Source organism: Chlamydotis macqueenii, chromosome 9 (genome assembly GCF_036417535.1).
Source record: "Chlamydotis macqueenii isolate bChlMac1 chromosome 9, bChlMac1.mat, whole genome shotgun sequence".
Taxonomy (NCBI): Eukaryota; Metazoa; Chordata; class Aves; order Otidiformes; family Otididae; genus Chlamydotis; species Chlamydotis macqueenii.
In genome coordinates this window covers 6,085,376-6,105,010 of record NC_141564.1, presented here as the reverse complement: position 1 = coordinate 6,105,010, position 19,635 = coordinate 6,085,376, and the positions used below count along the sequence as shown (strand labels likewise).

The following is a 19,635-nucleotide window of genomic DNA, read 5'->3' as shown; positions in this document are numbered from 1 at the left end:
TCTGCAACAGTGAATGGAAAAAAAAAAAATCCAAACCAACTCAATCACCTAACCCTTTAGCTTGAAAGCCATTCGTTTGCCTGAAGATAGAACCTTACAATCTGAGGAGAGATGGGAGGGAACCTTAATCTTCAAGGAAAATAATGAGCTGCAAGATGCCCTTATTTAAATATACCATACAAAATTAGCCACATAATTCTCATTTTTGGAGAGGAACTAGCTCAAGGGATACTGCATAAACCAGAATTTCAGTACAATCTTACTGTAGAATGAATATTGAATAGGGCAGGCCAACAGAGCATAGCAAGGAACTAACGTTTAGAAACTTGGCACCCCAGAGCACATAACATAAATTCCTGCTTGTAGACTAAAAATAACCATTGCTGTCCAGAGTGAATCCTTTGGGTGGGAACTAAGCATAGGAGATGACAGAAAGATATTCTGTGGATGGCCATCAACTTGTCTTCTTTCAGAGACAGAGGAACAAAAAAATCGCATATACATGACAGTCACAAGTAACTACGTCTACTGACAAAGTTCTGTCACAAGCATCTGAATGGTCAACTAGCTTTTGATTCTGCTGTCTCCAACTTGTAATTGTCAAAAATATATGCATAGAATCATAGAACAGTTCAGGTTGGAAGGGACCTTTAAAGGCCATCCAGTCCAACCTCCCTGCAAGGAGCAGGGACATCTCCAACCAGATCAGGTTGCTCAGAGCCCCATCCAACCTGGCCTGGAATGTTTCGAGGGATGGGGCATCCACTACCTCTCTGGGCAACCTGGGACAGTGTTCCACCACGCTCACTGTAAAAAATCTATTCCTTATACATGTATGCCAACACAGATTACAGATGACAGCTTTCTAAAGGCTACCAAAGTTCAGGTAAGTCTGCTCAGCTTCATCTGATTTGTCACATCTAAAACTCTGTAGAAAGTCACATTAAGGAATACCATTCCAAATTGACAGACTGAACTGCCACCACACGCTGTGGACTTACAGGAGCTAAAGAATATTTTGGGGCAAGGCAGAGACTGAGAGAACCAAGACAAACAAAACTGTTCCTCAGTATCATGTCTCCATTTGTTATTTTCTGTTTAGTCCTGGCCTGCAAAGTGAAAATATGGTGTGTTTGAACTCTCAGGGTTTTGTGTTCTTTAATAAATCAATGCCAACTTCCCCTCCAGGAGCCTAACACTGCTTTCTCCCACCTCCCTTACAGTGCTTACAAAATGGTGGAAGAAATTTGACTGATTCAACTGCAGCAACATAGCTGTCACATACATGTAGCTGTGATTGTCAAGGGTTTAATCTGAATCCAAGGCAGAAGACAGGGACTAAGTGTGAATTTGCTCAATCTCCCATTGGCTGCTTTTCCTCTGAAGAGATCCTGAGGCTTCAGCTCACCTAAACTTGTACTATTGACCCCTGTCAATGGTTGATACAACAGGAACAGAGGGATGCTGAGAAACAGCTGTGGGGGTGATCCTGATTGACCTTAATTCTGGAGTTTGCAGTGAAGTACCACACCCCCAAACTGCATTCTCCACAAACTGCACTTTCATCCCACTTGAATCTTCTACGGAGAAGCACATCCACACGCTCGCCCACACCCACACCAGCATATGGCCTGCTTCACACTCGCAGGGCTTGTGCTCCACCCTTCTCCTTTCACCCAGTTACCACTGGCAAAATTAAATGTTTCATTTACAGTGGGGATTGGGAAGGAAGAAGGGATAGGAGAAAAAATGAGAGTAGGAGACAGCTAAAAAGGAGACTGAATATTCTGGTGCCTCCCCTCATCCTCTACAATCTGTCCACAACCATTTTTACCTCCACAGCTTGATCATGCTGGGGACTTTCTCTGGGACCCAGACAATAATGTTAATAGAGACCAGACTAGACTTGCTCTTTTTAGACTACTTTCCAGTCCCCCATAGAAAAAGGCGGTTAAAATCTTCCCTGGGATTCAAACAGTCTCCTTGGGTGTTCTCCACAGACCAGAATTTCCTTGGATTTAAAGCTCCAGGAAAATTATCTTGGTCTTTTTCTCTCTGCATACCAGCTAGAAGGAACTAATGCATTTTGATCACACGATCTCTCTGAAATTGCTACAAGGCTAACAGCAGGCTGCACAGCAATTGCAAACAGTTTGACTCCTGCTCACTATTTTAACTCCAGTTTGACAGCTCATACTGAACTATTTTAGCTAAACTCAGATTACACTCATCCAAGTTTTCCCCTGCCTGAATTGATTTAAAAAAAAAAAAAAAAAAAAAAAAAAAAGGCATTTACACACAAAAAACCTGTGCTGGCTTAATCAAAACAGTGCAACACCAGAGCTGCAGGTAAAACTGTGTACAGGCAATTCCTAGGAAGAACACAATGCTGTGCATCCTTTGCCCCGTTTATCTGCTCAGTCCGTCACGCTGAGGCATTTCTCCCAAGACTCTTTTCTCAGGAATGAAACTGCCCTATGTGCTAACACGTCTGTGGAGTCCAAGAACTTCTGAAACAGGAGTAGTAAGCAAGGAGAGAAAACTTCCCGCACGGATGAAAACGGTGACAGAAATGTGCTTGAACCAGATCACTTTAACATGTCGCTGGAGGAGCAGGCTGGCAGGCAGGCAGGACAATTAGCCTTTCTTCTTAAGTTTTATATGTCATAATTTCTACTTTGTACAGTTTAGTATTTTTCTTTTCTTACTTTTGAAGTTGTAAAGTGTTTTTCCTTTGCCGCTGAATTGAGATGTTTTATTACCAGCTAATCCCATTTCCTGTGTATGCACTCAGGACTTTCTAGCTCTTATTATTACACTTCAGAGCTAAACAGAAACTTCTTATTTCCAAAAGTAATTATTCACATTTCCAAAATAAATCCAATACATTTAGTTTTATTTGACTGCCTCTGCATTAAGTAGCAATTTATTGTATTTTGTTTGGATTACTAGTTAATATATCATATTACCGACTCAAAAAACATTTCACGTGTCCAGTAACCGGTGTGCAATTTTTAGTCTACCAAGTACTTGCAAGTGATTAGCAAAGCTAGATGGGAAAAAAAACCAAACCTAAAAAAGTATTTTAACCAATAATTGAAACAATATTTATAATAAGAAAGTATAATATTGCTTCATATGGTTCATAAACACTCTAAATGAAGTCCAAAATTGAACTTTAACACTTGAAGTGATTAATTTTACACACCTCAGTTAAAACTTCTCTTATCATGCTGCATGACTCAAAATGACCCTCGAGACTAGAACTTCATGCAACAAAGCTCTTTAATATTAAAACTTTTATTTGAGTCACTGGCACAAATGGTCAGCTTCATCAAGTGGTTCAAGGCACCTGCAGCTCGCCACAGCCTGTGGCATGCTTCTCTCTCTTTATGACTTCATCCAGCCCCAATTATACAGCCTAAGACAGACAAATCTCAAGCTTTCCATTTACCCTTCTGAAATCCATTTTATATTATTAGATTGTTTTGTTTCAAATGCCACATCAAATACGGTTCAGAGTCATTTTACTGCAGTGAAGCACAAGTCATATTTCATTATATTATCCAGTAACTGCATTGTTTGTCTGCCAGTTCACTCCCATGAAGATGTCATTTTGAAAAACTCTGTTTCAGTATCTATAAGAGGCTCCTCTTACAGATACTGAAAAGAGCAAATGAAACAGAGCCCTGAAATGATGTTGAGCACTTTTTGATTCAGCTTGCAAGGCTGACATGCATTGGGACACATGGCAACATTCAGAACACTACACGCCTCATATCTGTAGGGTATGTTCTAGCTATTTGCTTCTGGCTATTAAAAGTTACATTCAAATTTGACTACCCCTTAAATACATTTGAATTAGTTATTAGACATACTTTTGTAACTGTGCAAGAGTTCTTGGCACATAGAAAAACTACCTTCTATATTAGAATTACTACTAAGCTAGAAACCTTATTTTCCAAATGACAGAAACCACAGAGCGTCTACATCAGTTTCCTTTTTTTTCAGTTACACACGTTAAAAGCATGCCTACATAAATTCATCCTCAGATGGGACTGAACTGTGTAAGACTGAGGACACATTGTGGTTGCTTCAAAACAATCCAATCCTCTCACCCCTGTCTCTTTTGGGGACTGCGTGATGTGGTGCAGGAGCACACTTGGCACCAAAGCATCAAGAAAAGCACACACCTCTCTACACACACTTACGCACAACAGCTGAGTGACCTGTGTGTTTAAATGCCATCCTGAACAAAGGCTTCTGGTAAGAGAACAGCGGGGGGATAAATCACAGTGAACTGGCAAAGGTTAACGCTAGTCTTGCCCAGAGACCCTCCCTAGATTCCCTTTATGATCAACGGATAAGCGTGGTCTGGAGTGAGAGTCTTGATGGCGAGATTTTGACTTACCCTTTCAAAGGAGGAGCCATTCTCCAACAATTAGGCAAAGTGTGTAATTTCTGCATGTGAAGTGGCACTGTCTTATTCACTGCTTCTCATTTTTTGCTTTGCTATTAGTGTTAAGGCAATACCAAGGCTATCCATTTCTGAGGGGAACTAGTGGTTTCCTGGGGGACTGTTCTGCACAATGACAAGTTCATCCATGACGCCTGGGAACGGGAATACTCAGCCCCAGACAGATCCACTTCCGTGTATCTGCACTGAGGCACAGGCTCACTTCAGATGCATGAAAAAGGCAAGTGAAATAAATGTATTATCTCATTTAAAATGCACACAGTCCCAGGAAGCACAATAGATTGTAGGTGTCACTAAACAGTGCATAGTAAATAAATCATATTTGCAATGCAAGACACTTCAGCTACCCGAAGCCTGAGGTGCTTAGGGGTACAGAAACTGAGGCCCTGGATGTTTTCAGGACTATAGAGCTCAAGTCTCTAAGTGGCATTATCAGCCATGAAATCACAATTAAAGGTAGAAAAAGTCCCATCAATGCTCAGGAGTAGGCTACATTTGCAAATCCACAGAGGCCATGACATACAGACTCTTACAGGCACCTCATTGCTATTCAAAACAGCAGTAATGAGCAAATGGTTCCCAACTGTAATACCTGAGGCTTTTCTCAGCATCACATGCACAGTAGTAAATTTTCTTCCAGCCAGTACGTGCATGCGCATTCTAAGCTCTGTAAATGAGCGGGCTGCTGCTTAACCAGTATTCTCCATTTATTTCAGTCTCACTGGGGGAAATCCAGACAGGCTAGATGCAACAGGAATCTGCTTTGTGCAAGATAGAGACATGCCGTTCACTTTGCTTGTCATTCCCTTTGGATGTTTTCCTACAGGAAGCATGAACTTCCAGGTATTCCACTATCAAGTTATTATATAACTGCTCTTGCTTTATACACTGGAACATATTTCAGTGTATAAAGTGCCTATTCTGTGCCCAAGAAGTATTGTTTATGAATTCAAACTGGACCTTGAGAACATTATAAACAGGAAGAAGCAAGGCACTTAAGAGTAGTGTACTTATTTTTATAGATATAAGTAAATAAACACACACAAAGCCAAGGGGCATCAGAGCAGAAATGGAATCTCCCTCGCTAGAGTTATGCAAGATTTGGTTTTATAGAGCCCTGGATAACCTAATCTTAAGGCCCTGCTTTCAACAGAAGGCTGAGCTGGATTGGCTCCAGATCGTCCCTTCCAACCTCAAATTGCCTATTACTCTTTGGTAACTTTTAGAAACGCTGAGAGAAGATGACACAAGAATCAGAATTAAAATACATATATATGCCTCTTAAAATAGTCTTATTGCTAATGCATTTTAAAAAAAAATCCTTAATATCCATTGACTATTACTTATGACAGCTGTTAACGTAAGTGCTCTGTGGGGCGCACTGCATTTTGTCATTTAAGCACCACGTAAGCCAGTGCATACAACACTGGCTTGGACCTAGACTTTTAAAGAAAGCTGAGGAAGGTCACTAACCCAACTGTGTCTGAGTTTAAGACACAGATGCACAGTATTTCCCTACCATTATTTCTACCAGTGTTTCACCTCCTGGGTAAGAGAAGCCATAGGGTATCGTAGCGATAAAATGTCACCTTCTCAAGGTACCAACCTGGAAAGACACAGTGGGGAGAGTCTGGTTAATACTGTATCTCAAATACACCAACTCTCCAGACAGCGACGGAACATTAATAGGAATCCTTGGGTCTCAGTCTATGCTGAACTGACGCCATTTAAAGAGTTCCCACCAGCACTAAGCCCTCATCTGCAAGGCACTGCAGCTGCCTGCTCCAAGCACTGCCCAAAGCTCAGTCCTGGGCCCTGCCTATTTGCTTTCAGGTGCTCCATCTTCACAAGCAACTTCTGCTCCTGTTTGCAACAGTACGTGTAGATCAAGTGACAGAACAGGGTTGCAGGACACCTCTATTTGAAAGCAAGCATTAACCTTCCTTAAAGATGAAGTCCCTGCGTGGCTCCCTGACACTTAGTCCATCTTCTTTGGCTTTGGGGTGGAGTTTGGTTCCTTTCTGCGTGCTGGAGCATTTAACCTATAATTGATAGAACTTCGTCTGATTTTTACCATCCCTAACAATCCAGCCAGAACAATGTTTACGGGAAACTATACCATAGTCTCCTGTGACTAAAAAAATTCCTTTCCACTCCTTGCTATGTTTTCCTGTTAAGCCTACATGCTGGCCTCACACCTGCACAGAACTGAATTGAGTTAGGGGCAAACTGCATAGACTGTTTGCAGTACAATGAAATCAGCTGATAGACTCAGCTGAGGAGCTTTCATGGTGCCTTTAAATAATACACCTAACTTAATTATTTTAAAGTGGACTTAAACTAGGCTGATTTTCAGAAACAAAACATTTCAATATGGGTAAGAAAGGCCAGTAAAAGAGTAAGAAAGTTTAAGACTAGCTAACGCTCGTAAAAATAACAGATGGTGAAAATTAGAATGCAGCAGGGTTTGTAAAATTCCCACTAAACTTTTTTGTATTAGCTGAACTTATGTTCTTTGCAAATCTCCAAGTCTTTACACAAAAACAAGATGATTAAAAATTAAGAAACAAGTAAAAGTTTTTTCTCTCCCATCAGATGGTTCTCTTGCAGGTAGTGTTAACAAGGAGGCAGGTAGACTCGCTCCTTTGTATCTGATGGGAGATTTATCATGGGAATTCTGATGAGAGACACAAAAGCACAGTATCAAGCCTTTGTAATGGAGAAAACAGGACATCAGCCACACAGAATAAGCGCTGTTAATGGAGAAGTGTTTCCCTGGAGAAGCGGGAATAGCTAATACCTGAAAGCTGGAAGAAGGGAGAGATGTCTCAGTGTCAGGACGGAAGAAGCCTCCCAGGGCAGAGAGCAGGAAGATGCTTTCTGCATTGCGCTAGAACAGCCCGGTCAGCCACCACGCTCAGCACCCAGAACGCTGAGATGCCCGATGTTTTGGGGAACACACTGAAAGCAACATCAAGGAGGTCTATGGCCATTCAAGAACTGCATCATGCTTTTGACAAAAGAGCAGTAGTAACAATGATGGTGCCAAACTGGAATTTGTGTAATTTTACTGATTAGGGTGATTCACCTATATACATCTTGCTTTTTTGAGTCCAGCCCGGCAGAAGAGCTCACGATAAGGAGAATACAAGTCTGATACCCTAGGATCTCTTCCGGATTTGGTGAACTAGTCTTAGCATGGCTCTGTGATGTGCGTGTGATCAGGTGGGTGTGAGATGTAGTATACTTGAACCTTTACATGTCTTACAACACCAAAGCAGCGTAAGACAGAGTCAGAAGACAAGACTGAATTTCTTTAAATTGACAAATAATGCTATTTCACAGTAGCAGTTCTGCCTCAAACAAGAGGCTTGTTTCATTTAGTCTTTCCTAATTCAGTAATTACTTGTAATGTCTCCCTAAATAGAAGTGAAAGGCTATTCCTGACATGACTCCTCTCCAATATTCAGGCTTGCTTTCTAAATTCCAAAGCATAAGCGAACAAACACTGACAGAAGAGGAGTACAGACCAAGTATTCCTTGCTCGTGGCCCTATCTTCTCCTTTAGAGACTAGAAAGTGACACCAGGAAGTTTGCCTAGCCGGCCTCACACCTATCATTACCCCTTCTTTATTTTGACCTCCAAGAAGTACATGACTGATCACAGGAATACAGACAGCACCAAACTGATTCAGAGGTTTCAGCCTCTCCACACATTGCAGATACAGTAAGGAGACAAATTAAAAGACTGTTTGCCTGGACAGACAAGTATGGACCATCTCACATTAAGCTGCCACAGAGGAAACGGTTAAGCAGCCTAAATATGAGGGCTGTGGCTGTTATCGATGACTTGGCTCCACGCTGCCAGGTCGTGCAGGAAGCGTCCAGGAGCAGCATCGTGCAGCCACAGTGGGCAGCCATACCAGGCATCTAGTTAGAGAAACCTTTCAGAGGGACACCTGATCTGGGGCTTCTGCGGTCCAGGTCTTATTTATCACCTTGTGCTACAGTGCAACCCAAGTTATTGCTGGCAACAAGTTGTTTGCTTTAACTGGGAAATGGCAATATCTTTTAGGAGCATTAATGCACTTAGCAGCAGTACAAATCCACTTGAACTTTTCAGACTAAGTTTGGGCTTCAGGTAGTCTTTAGTTTTATTCTCTTACACTGTTTTTTCTACCTGCCTTCCTCCTTTTAGTAGTGGAACAGAAAGAGAGGAAAATGACCCCATTCTTCCTTTTGGCCAATGACCAACCAATTGTTTGAAGACCTTTCCTCTACCCTAAAGAAAACAATGATCACCCCATAAATCTCTGCTTTTTTTTTCTTAGTAAACTTACCACCTCCAAAAATAAGCACATTATTGTACCTCAGGAATGAGATCAAAAGTAAATACCATAATCACACTTCTAATGATAGTGACTTAAAACGTCTGACTTACAATTCTTAGAGTGATCAGACAAAGAAGATGTGCTAACAGAACAAAGTAAGTATTTACATAAAAGGGAATTTATAATTTCAGTATGACAACCTTAATTACCGCAATGATAATTGTGACTTTGTCTTTAAAAAAAAAAACAATTAACATCCAAATAAATAGGCTAAGATAGCAGTCAGATCCACGCTTCCTCCCTTCTGCCCACACCCACAAAGGGGCATTTCTGGTCTAGCACAACAACTGTTAGCAGTTGTTAAATAGTAAAAGCACACATTTTGGTTAGCACCCTATACCATAAAGACCACAGTTCCTAGAGTGATGCACTTCTCTTGGGGTAGCAAGAAACCACAGTATTTCCATTAACAGTGGAAAAGTTTCCCTTTTGCTGCCTCCAGCTCCAGGCAGCAGTCCCAAGCGCCCACAGCTGACCAGCTCTTCCCAGATGCCCCTGGATGCCCCGTGCTCTCGCCCATGCCTTGCTTTCCCACCTGGCCCTGGGTACCCACACCAACCCTCCTATTCCCCTGCCCGGTTCTCACGCTCCCGTGGCACTTTCCACTGGTCAGGCCAAAGCAGATTCCTCTGAGGCTTGACTCTCTCCTCGCTTGCAGCTATCACACCATGGGATCCAAACCACTTTTCAGCTCATCTGTGAAAATGAGCATCAGCTCAGCTTTTGCCAATCAGCTGCAACTAGAACTGGGCACTCAAGCCAAAGGACAGACTTGGTTGTTTGGTTTGGTTTTTTTTGGTTTTTTTTTTTGTTTGGTTGGTTGGTTTTGGTTTTTTTTTTTTTTTAAATAAGACACTTCTTTTCAAACTATGTTTTTCTATATGTGAAATGTTTTGGCTCAGTTATAGACTGAAACAGTAGCTCCCTCTTCCCTCTCCCCCACTTGGCTCAAGTCACCGCTGTGACTCAATATGTGATTTTGATTTCTTAAGACTAATTTCCCACAATGAGCAAAACAAAACACACACAATAGCCCATATGGGCAAATAATTTCTGAAAATGCTTGCAAGACAAATAGCACAGCAGACTCTGAGACACAATACATGAATAATAAACGGGCATTTTAGCATTATGTATTTGCTAGCATATAATAAGATACGCTGGATTTACGCTGAGATTCAAATTTATCTTATTTTAAAATACTACATTTTGGTTCAGTATTTCACATAATTTCTGTTTCCGCTGAAATCTTGATGCTGTTTTTAATACTAAAAAGTCATTTCTCAATGCTAATTACAATTATTTAATTATATCTCAAGCCACTATATTTAACAAAACTAACCAACCAACCTGCAGACCTCAGGCCAGCAACAGTACACTGGTTTCACCTAGGGATGATATATACCTCAATTAGCAGTAAATTACAATGTTAACGTACGCTCTCCATAAAACAGTGCTCCAGTGATGTTTTTTTTCAGTGGGATTGGAGTAGAAAGAACTCTCCTGTTCTGATTCATGGACAAACTTCTGGTTTGACAGCAGAATCAAGGTTAGAGCTTCCAAACTCCTTTTCTTCTTAAAACGTAGAGCGCATACGCGAGAAGAAAGCCACTGCACACAGCCCAGTGACTGGGGCTGCCAGGCCTCGAAGATGGCCACACCTCCAGATGAATAGCCTAATGACTGAATCATCATCTGGTCTGCTTTTCTATCTGTCCCCCAAGGTACACAGACAAAGGGAATCTGAGTGAGCGTTTCTTCCTTCATGGCGACATCTGTGTGTTTTTCAGTAGAAGCCCAGTGCAGCTCTCACTGTCCCAGCTCCTTCCCCTGCGTGGATGCTCCCCTGGCAGCCTGACCTGGGATGCGTAAGTCAGAAATGAGGAAGGGGAACAAATTACTGGTTTTAAAGCAGTGTGCAGAAACCTAAGACCAGAATAGTATTCTGACAGACTTCAGATGCCCCAGCCTGCTGTTTGAATACATTTCCTGTGAATTTTACTCCATCTAATGGAAGCCCTGACAGATAAATGCTCCTAAGCAATCAGCAGCTACATCTTTTTTTAATCACCTGAGATCTACAGCCTTTACTGTGAGAAACATTTCCCAGTGAAGCACCCCCATTACTAGGTAGCCTGCTACATACTACCATATCCCGATGCACTACTGTGCGATATACTGGCTTTGCAAAGAGGGCTCTCTGTTGATTTTGATCTTTCTTGGTAACAAAAGAATCCTCTAATAGCCAGCGGATGTATTTTTTTCAATTTTGATTGACAAGTCAATGTGAAAATGTTACAAAAGCAAAAAGCTATGGACCCAAAGATGACTTGCTAAGAACTATATATGACAGAAATCTGCCAGGTTCTTTAAAGAAACAAAAGCATGCTAAATTGCTACTAGATTTTTGTTTGGTTTTTTTCCAGGCTGGCAGCATTAATCTATCTGTGCTGAAATCTGATGTCTCCAAAATTTTTATACAGCATGTGTTACATATGTATACATATTTCCTAAGAAACAGAAAACCATACAGAAGAACAAACAGAGAAAGATTACGCTCAGTCTTTGAGAAAGCTGGACTGTTTTAATCACTGGGATGAGTTGTTTCATTGCATATGGATTATGAAAAAGATCATAACTTATCTCAGAGCTGAGCATTCAGCATCTATATCAGTAAGCAAAGAGATGTCTGATTCTTAGCAGGGGAGAAGAAAAATAGCCCATGAATCTAATGAAAACAAACATTTGGGGAAAAAAAAAAAGCAGGAGGAGAAATCAGCTCTGTGTAACTGATGAAGTAATCTGAGATGATAGTTTATTTTAAGATAGGGATGAACAATTTTTATACAGTAGAGCAGGAAATAAATAAAAAATAAACAAACAGTCCATTTGCTCTTTCCTGGCATTATAAGACTTTAAATGTAATTGTTTCAAGTTTCATTAATTCTTTATTTTGCTGAAGTACATGCATTTCTTGCTACTGTTTATTAAACAGCCAATAACTATTGTATTAATTCGATTATCACTGCTGTTTACATTTGGAGATTAAGGTGGCAAGGACTATTATTGCCTTTACAGCGATGTGAATTCAAAAAGGACCAACACAACTGTAGAAGTGTTTGCTTCAGTGAAAATCTCTCTTGTACCAGAATTCTGTGGCCCAGACCATTCAAAACCTGCACTGAAGAACCAACAGTCTATTGTGCTAAGGTCTGCTTTCACCTGTTGAGTGGTGACGTGGATCCTACATCACTTGCAAAAGGCAAAAATAGCCTCAAGGTCAGTTGGGTGGTATCCTCAACAGGCTACGACAGCGTGTCCTTGGCATGGCGCAGAGAACACTGCCTTTCACCTCCTGTATTTCTGTATAGGATTACCATCACAGAAGTACCTGTATAATGGAGTCTGCATGCAATGAATCCTGAAAGCCTACAACATGTGCACACATTGTCAGTGCCCTGCACACACTACACAACCAGGACTGTGCCTCAATCCCTCCAATGTATCTTTTTCTATTAACCTGTGCATCTGCATTAAATTCAGTGCCTCAAATTACAGATAGTCTGCTTGGTTAGCCACTGAAGAGAGAATTAATATCTCTGGGATTTCCAGATGTCTTGCTTTACACTTCCAAAAGGGATATGGAGCACCTCAAATCCTGGAGAAATCTTTAAACGCTCCAAATGCTTTGGACAGAAAAAAAGAGAACCTGTTTTGGAAATCCAGATACATGCCAGTTCTGGGAAAGGTGCTTTGTTTTATAAGAGATGTAAGTCTCTGCAGGTTTTGGGAGCGTTGTGTTTTTGTTTAGTGAGGGGGGGCCTAAGGTGGCAGCTTCTGTAGGAAACTGCTAGAAGTCGCTCCCCTTTGTTCAGTGGACTCGGCCGGGCCTAGGGTGGACCTGCTGCTGGCCAAGGCCAAGTCGACTGGTAGCAGAATGTCCCGTGATAACACCTCTGCGATAACGTATTTAAGAAGGGGAAAACAGAAAAAAAAAAAAAAAAAAAAGGGAGAAGAGAAGATGTGAAGAAGCTGAGTGGGGGCAGAGGGGGAGGCGCAGGCCTCATGGGCCTTGCAGGCCTCACCCTCTGGCCTCTCGCCAGGCAGCCAACTGGGCCCAACTCGGCCCAGTCCAGCTGCAAGAAGCGGAGAGGAGATGAGATGGATGATGTGAAGAGATTCTGAGAGGCGTCTGCCAGCCTGTTGTGAAGAACTTTTCTTGTGAGAGGAACGGCTGCAGATGCCAAGGTCAGTTCAGAAGGAGGGGAAGCAGTAATGCGGCTCCTGGCCAAGATTCCCCTGCAGCCTGTGGTGACGACCATGGTGGAGCAGGTTGTCCCCCTGTAGCCCATGGAGGCCCACGGAGGAGCAGAGATCCACTTGGAGCCTGTGAAGGACCCCACATCTGCGGAGGTGGATGCCTGAAGGCGGCTGTGGCCCGTGGAGGGCCCGCTGGGACAGCCGTTCTGGAGGGACTGCACCCCGTGGAAGAGATGACCCACGCCGGAGCAGTTTCAGGAAGGACTGTGGCCCGTGGGAGGGACCCCACACTGGAGCAGGGGAGGAATGTGAGGAGTTCTTCCCCCGACGATGAAGCAGCGGCGTAAAACAACGTGTGTTGAACTGACTGCAACCCCCATTCCCTCTTCCCCCCTGTGCCACTCGGGGTGGGGAAGGTAGTAGAGATAATGTTAAGCTTGGGAAGAGGGAGGGGTGGAGGGAGGTTATCTTGTTCTCTGTCTCATTATCCTGCTGTTTGTAGTAATAAATGAAGAGTTTTCCCCAAGTCGAGTCTGTTTTGCCCGTAACAGTAACTTTAAGGATTTCTCCCCGTCTTTATCTCAAACCTCAAGCCGTTTTTCCTTATATTGTCTCTCCCTGTTCTCTCGGAAGGTGGGGGGAGTGAGAGAGAGACTGCGTAGTCTGGTCCTGATCAGGGCTGAACTACGACAGGGAGGTATGTGGGGGACAAGTAATAATAATAATTTTAAGCCTGTTTGGGCTGTTTAAATCTCAAGTACTAAAGGTAATATAGTAACAGTCTTTCTAAGATTACTGCCTTTCTGTATCTTCATTGGACCAAATTAAGAACAGAATATTTTAAGTCTTAGTCCAAGTCAGCTACAACTTTGGATGAAAATCAAACTAACTTGTCTCCACTTAAATCTCATATAAAGTCTATAATGTAATAAATTTTATAGCTGTCTAAAAATATATATACACTTTTAAATTAAACAGTAGTTAAATTATTTATTTTATTACTCCCTATTGTCTAACCCAATTAAATTCACATTTGAGATTAAATTATGGCGAGCTCACATTATTGGTAAGAAACATCTCAGTGCTGTTGCTTCGAACTTTGCTATGACGACATCCTTTCTACACAAATCTAAAAGGAATTCAAGTTACATGCATTTCTTAGTTCAGCTAGCAGATCCATGAGACGCTGGGGGGGGTGCGGGGTGGAGAAAAGAATATGTGGGTCCAGATTCAGCAAGACTTGCTTTGGCATTACTCTCATTTGAAGCGCTAGGATATTGCACTGTCATCTTGAATTACAGCCATGCCCTAAGCATTCATCTCCGACTGACAACAGCAAAACACACTGATTTTCAAAATCTGTCAAGATTAGATTTAAGCCGACAAAAGACAAACAAGTTAAACTTGTATAACACTTACTACATTATAATCCTCTGAGAATGCCCACGTGACCCTGCCAGTAAAGTTATAGTCAAAGCTTTTCCACTTTTCCCTAACATTTTCATTGCTTTTCAGTGCAATTGATCCTTCAGGATTTTTAACCTTGGCCTCAGAACCGCTTGTGTTTGAACTGTGAAAAGCATTATGCTGAAGAAAAACATTAAAACATATTTAAGTGTGATTACGTGGCAAGAAGTAGTACTCAAAAAATGCACAGTGGGAGATTTTATGTTTATTATGAGTTGCAGTTCACATCTGCTCTATTCACAAAAAAAAAGGGGAGGAAAAGATGTTATTTCTAACTGCTAGTTCTTTAAAATCAACCTGGGACTTAATTTGATCTGGTTTTGCATTACTAAAAGTTACCGTAAACCGTAACTCAGTAATTCTATTGATATTTGAATCAGCAGCTACAATAAACCCTTCAAATACTTTATCTGCCAGGGATGCAAATAACAGTAATTGTTGAATAATAATCTCTAAATTTCACTTTACTTTTGGCTATGCAAAACGGTTATGAAATAGCCTGCTATTTGCATAATCATTTTTTAAAAGAACAACAACTAATGTGGTAAGGATTTAAGTCCCAGATGAAAAAAATGAGGAGCTTCTATAATCTCCAATGAGCTGGCATTTCAGCCCAAATGACGGGCAGGAATAGAAGACGACTTGCATACAGATTATTTGTAATGTGCTGGAGTTGGGATGCACCAACAAAACCAATAATACACTGACAAGAGTTTTGTTTGTGTCAGTGGGATTTAGGATCAATGAAGTTATTAATCTCTTTACACTTGCGGATAAGTCATAATACAGAGCTAACAAAAAACAACTGCTGCACGCCAAAGGCTGTCGGTTTTGGATTTAAATGAGTGAACAGTTTGCCAGCTCTGCATAGCCAGTGAAAAGCCGCTTGCTCTCAGCCTTGTGCCGCACTGCTGCCCCAGCTGCCAGAGGCCCACGTTATCCCAGGCCCCACCACCCCACGCTGCTGCGTCCGCAGCCCGGGACTCCCATCATGGAGGAAGGAGGCTGCAGCTGTAGTCTGAGTGGTGAGGAAGAGCTGAGGTCCCGCACTGGAAGACAGGAGGGGGAAGAGGAGCTACCAAAGACAGCAGCGATTAGATTTGCCCCAGAAATGGTTAAGAAATGCTGAGCTAAGGAACATGCTTTCTTCTGGGTGGTTCAGCAATATTACTTAAGTGGTAGAAAATTACTGGGGCCTAGACACATCAAATCACCGATGATGCACATTCTGTGCATTGCTTTGCTCTCTGCTCTCCAGGCTTCCTGCCTGTCTAGGATTGCTTCTGGATGTGCAGTACACAACCATCACTTAAAATGGTATTGTAAATGTCAAACACTTGAGAAGATACAAAGATAACACCTTATCACTGTTTCAATTACACCTTACGTACTGCGTTAAAAAAAAAAAAAACACACAACAATAATTTTATGGAAAAAAAAAAATCAATTTGCCCATAAAATGAGTAATGGGATTCTGTATAACTCTTTCTCTATATAGTGTATACACACTATTGATGACACCTTAAACTCCTGATTTAATCGGCTTTTCAGTGTCAGTTTTTATTTGTCTATTAACATCACAACTGAAATGAAAATTCAAGAAGCAGAAAGCAGCTACACATGTTTGATGTTGTATGTGAAAGCCTTAGATATTTAGCAACTTCTCTGATGCTTTGATCTCTGAAGAAATCTTACTAAAATTATGATCAAAGGAATGTACATTATTCCAAGTACTTAAGAACAAACCATCTTAGGGCAATAATCAGTATTCTGTTTAATCCTTCACCCTTGGAATCCATTATTGCTAAGCACCTCTGCCTGATGGGAGTTACATTTACTTAAGGATTATATTCTCCTAAAACAGAATTAGAAGTAACAAAAAGCAACACTTCCAACTTACAGAAAGACCGAGGAACTGGACTTTATTCTTCTGGCTAAAAAGCATCCTTTGAAGCTGTTTTTTAAACATACATAACTTAAGAAAATTGGTATGCAGCTCACTATGAGACCATTCAGATTTTTATTTTCTACAGCAGACAAAGAAATAGAATTTCCAATACACAGCTACCTTTAAATTAATCAATTTCTAACTATTGCCTATTGTCAGTGTTTATAGAAGACTATTACACAGATGGATGTATCTAATATTTATAAAGTAAATTAACACTCTACTTTATAACATGCAAAGGCAGATAAATAATGAATTATCCTTTTCATCAATCTGGCCACATAACGTCTATTTCACTGTAATATTAAGTACCACATCAGACTGGTGGTTGTAATCCCCCATGGCAAGTTAAATCAAACAGTGTGATACAAAGGATCCCTAAACTGCAGCCTACAGAACAGTTGAAGAACATTAGAGCCAAGCAAGACTTAACAAAAACACTAATTATTGGTTCAATTACGGATTTACCACCAGTGGTTGATGAGAGGTGAAGGAGGGTTGTACTTTTGCAGGAGCAAGTAAGAGATCAAACCATGACTCCTGGTCACGGTCACAGCCACAGTTTTAATAACCTCCCACATCCTGACTAAGCAATTCCTCCTCCTGCTTTACCCGTGCAGATTATTTTTCTTCCTGCACACCCCACCCGCAAAGGTGGACTTTAATCTTACAGCGGTTTTCTACTATTTATATCCCCATGCTCCATCACTCTACTGGTGAAAGATTTCGAGCAGACTGATGTGCAAACACATCTGATTCTGAACACACTGGTGTAAGCATTCTTCCAAGTTGACAAGAAAACATGCCTACTTTAAATGAAAATCAATCTCTGTAAAATCTGTTAGCTCCAGCTCATTTGGACTGGCACTACTTCAAGAGCTCACAAAGAGGTGTGCTGAAGCAGTAATATCAGAGAATCACGCATTCAGCTTTGAAAGATGGCAGATGCACCAGGACTGCAAGTGCATCTGAGGGACCCCAAATAGATGACAGAAGAAGAAACAAGTTAATCATGCCTCTAACAAACCCATTGGTAAATTATCTTTCCTTTTGGGCTGAGGGGCTTGAGAACAAGGCCTGCCAAGGAAATGTTTTCAAAAGGTGCACGGTTAATTCACCCTAAAGCACCTTCTGTCCTGACTTCAGCATTCCGTACAGTTCAGTTATCACACCCTTATACATCCATTTTGTCTTTCATCTGTTTATATCTACACCAACAAAAACCAGGAAGCTGCACAAACAAGGAGCTATTCCTCCAACACAAGAATATCACAGGACTCCTAAAGGCACTCACACAGCCTGACTGTAGTCACAAGCTTCCTGTGAGCTGTGGGGCTCAGGAGTTCCTCTGTTCCTGAGACTCTGGACTGTAGGACAGCTGATCAACAGCTGTGGAACAACAGCCAGGAATTACAGCAACTTCCAGGGAAATAATTCTGCCTCATTGGAGTTCACAAACCAGCTGGCATAACAGAACATTCAGTTGCCTTTAGTACTGGGCCCACTCCGTGGCTATTTCAGGCCTATGATCCTGGGAAATGTAAAATAAGAAGCAGTACCACCTCGTAATTTTAGCTTCAGCTCTGCTATCAAACCCAGAGATAAAACGCTTCTATCCCAAAGTTACTTACTTGATTAAAGTGCTGAAGTTTATCAATTAAATTGCTGATGAGTGGGTCCAATCCTCTGACTTTCAGTTCTGGATTATTAATTTGTGCCTTCAGTCCATTGGAAACAACTCTGCTGGTGTAACTGAAAGAGAGAAAAAAAGAAAACGTCATTGACTGGAACCATGTCCATCAGATTCAAAAATCATATTAAAGGGGCCTTACAAAAAGTAAATATTTTGTAAACGGAAACAGTATTCGTAATAAATATTTGTGTTTTTAAAAACACCAAACCAGAATAAAATTCCAGTATCTTGCAACGTCATTCATCCCTTCAAACTATCCAAGTCATGAACCGACAACACTTTCATAAACTACATACCGGTTCCTTTCATTTGTATTTTAATATCTGAACCTTTATAACTGACATTCTCAAGTTCTTCCATGAAGCAAAGCCAATAGCTTACAAAAAAATCATTATTTCACAATTACAGAAACACAGAGAATTTAAGACAGAAACTAAATATCATGAGATTGAAGTAAAATCCAATGAAACAGCAGTCTGATTTTGAAAAGATTTAGTCGAAGTGTGAGATTGGACTTCTCTTGCTGGACTAGCAGCTTATAACCAGACTGCCTGGAGACACTGTAAAGCAGCTCTTGCTGTGGCACCAGTGCTCCTCACCATGCCTCATCTCACTACAGACTCACTAGCCAGGGTCCACGTGCAGCAGCTCTCTCTAACCGAGTCTTGCTTTACTTGAGGAATAGCAGCTGTTCTCACACTGCAAGCAACCTTCTCTCACTGACTGTTGACTAAACAGATACTGCTGGTCTTTCCTGGAACACACCATAGTGTATCTTAAAACCCAGTTGGTTTGGGGCTCCACCCATGTACCCTGATGGGGAAAATTCCAGGATCGTGCACGTTTACTGTCTTTACCAGAGCTGAGGAGGTGTACTCATCAGCACACATATGCTGAATCCACTGCTTCCTGGAAGTATTCAATTTACTGCATATTGGCTACAAAGTTGATCTGTTCATGCACAACTTAAGTTCAACACATCCACAATACACTGCGAATCCCAAAGAGATAGAGAGAAATCTTTTTTCCTAAGTCATGGTTTTGAGGGTTCTGTGCAACCCCTCTCATTAGTTTGGCACTCATTTGTCCAAAGTGGATCGCAGATGTTTGCATGACCAGTTAATGGACTGGACAGGAGACTGTTCCCAAACCAAACTCGCAGACGCACACACACGCCTGTGAGGATCTCATTAGGATGCCATGTTGGCATCTTTGTAAGTCAGGTAGGAATTGGCTGTGCTCCTTTGGACCGAAATATCAAGGGAAACATCCTTCTACATCGTTCACTTTGATCATACCTACGTACTTTGATACCCCAGATGTTCTCCTCTCCGTGAACTCTCCACCGTAAACCAATTTTGCTGAAGCTGAAGACAGCACATAAAAGTAGAAAAAAAGT

The 19,635-nt window shown here is 41.4% G+C and overlaps 1 protein-coding gene across 2 annotated transcripts in view; it reads right to left on the bottom strand.

Moving 5' to 3' along the window:
- Window positions 1-19,635, bottom strand: part of LOC104485111 (glypican-5) — a 369,428-nt gene that overhangs the window by 134,797 nt on the left and 214,996 nt on the right. For both annotated transcript variants that reach the window (XM_086754808.1, XM_086754807.1), the window contains one exon: window positions 18,175-18,295. In XM_086754808.1, coding sequence (XP_086610934.1) covers window positions 18,175-18,295 — 121 coding nt within the window. The remainder of the gene's footprint in view (window positions 1-18,174; window positions 18,296-19,635) is intronic.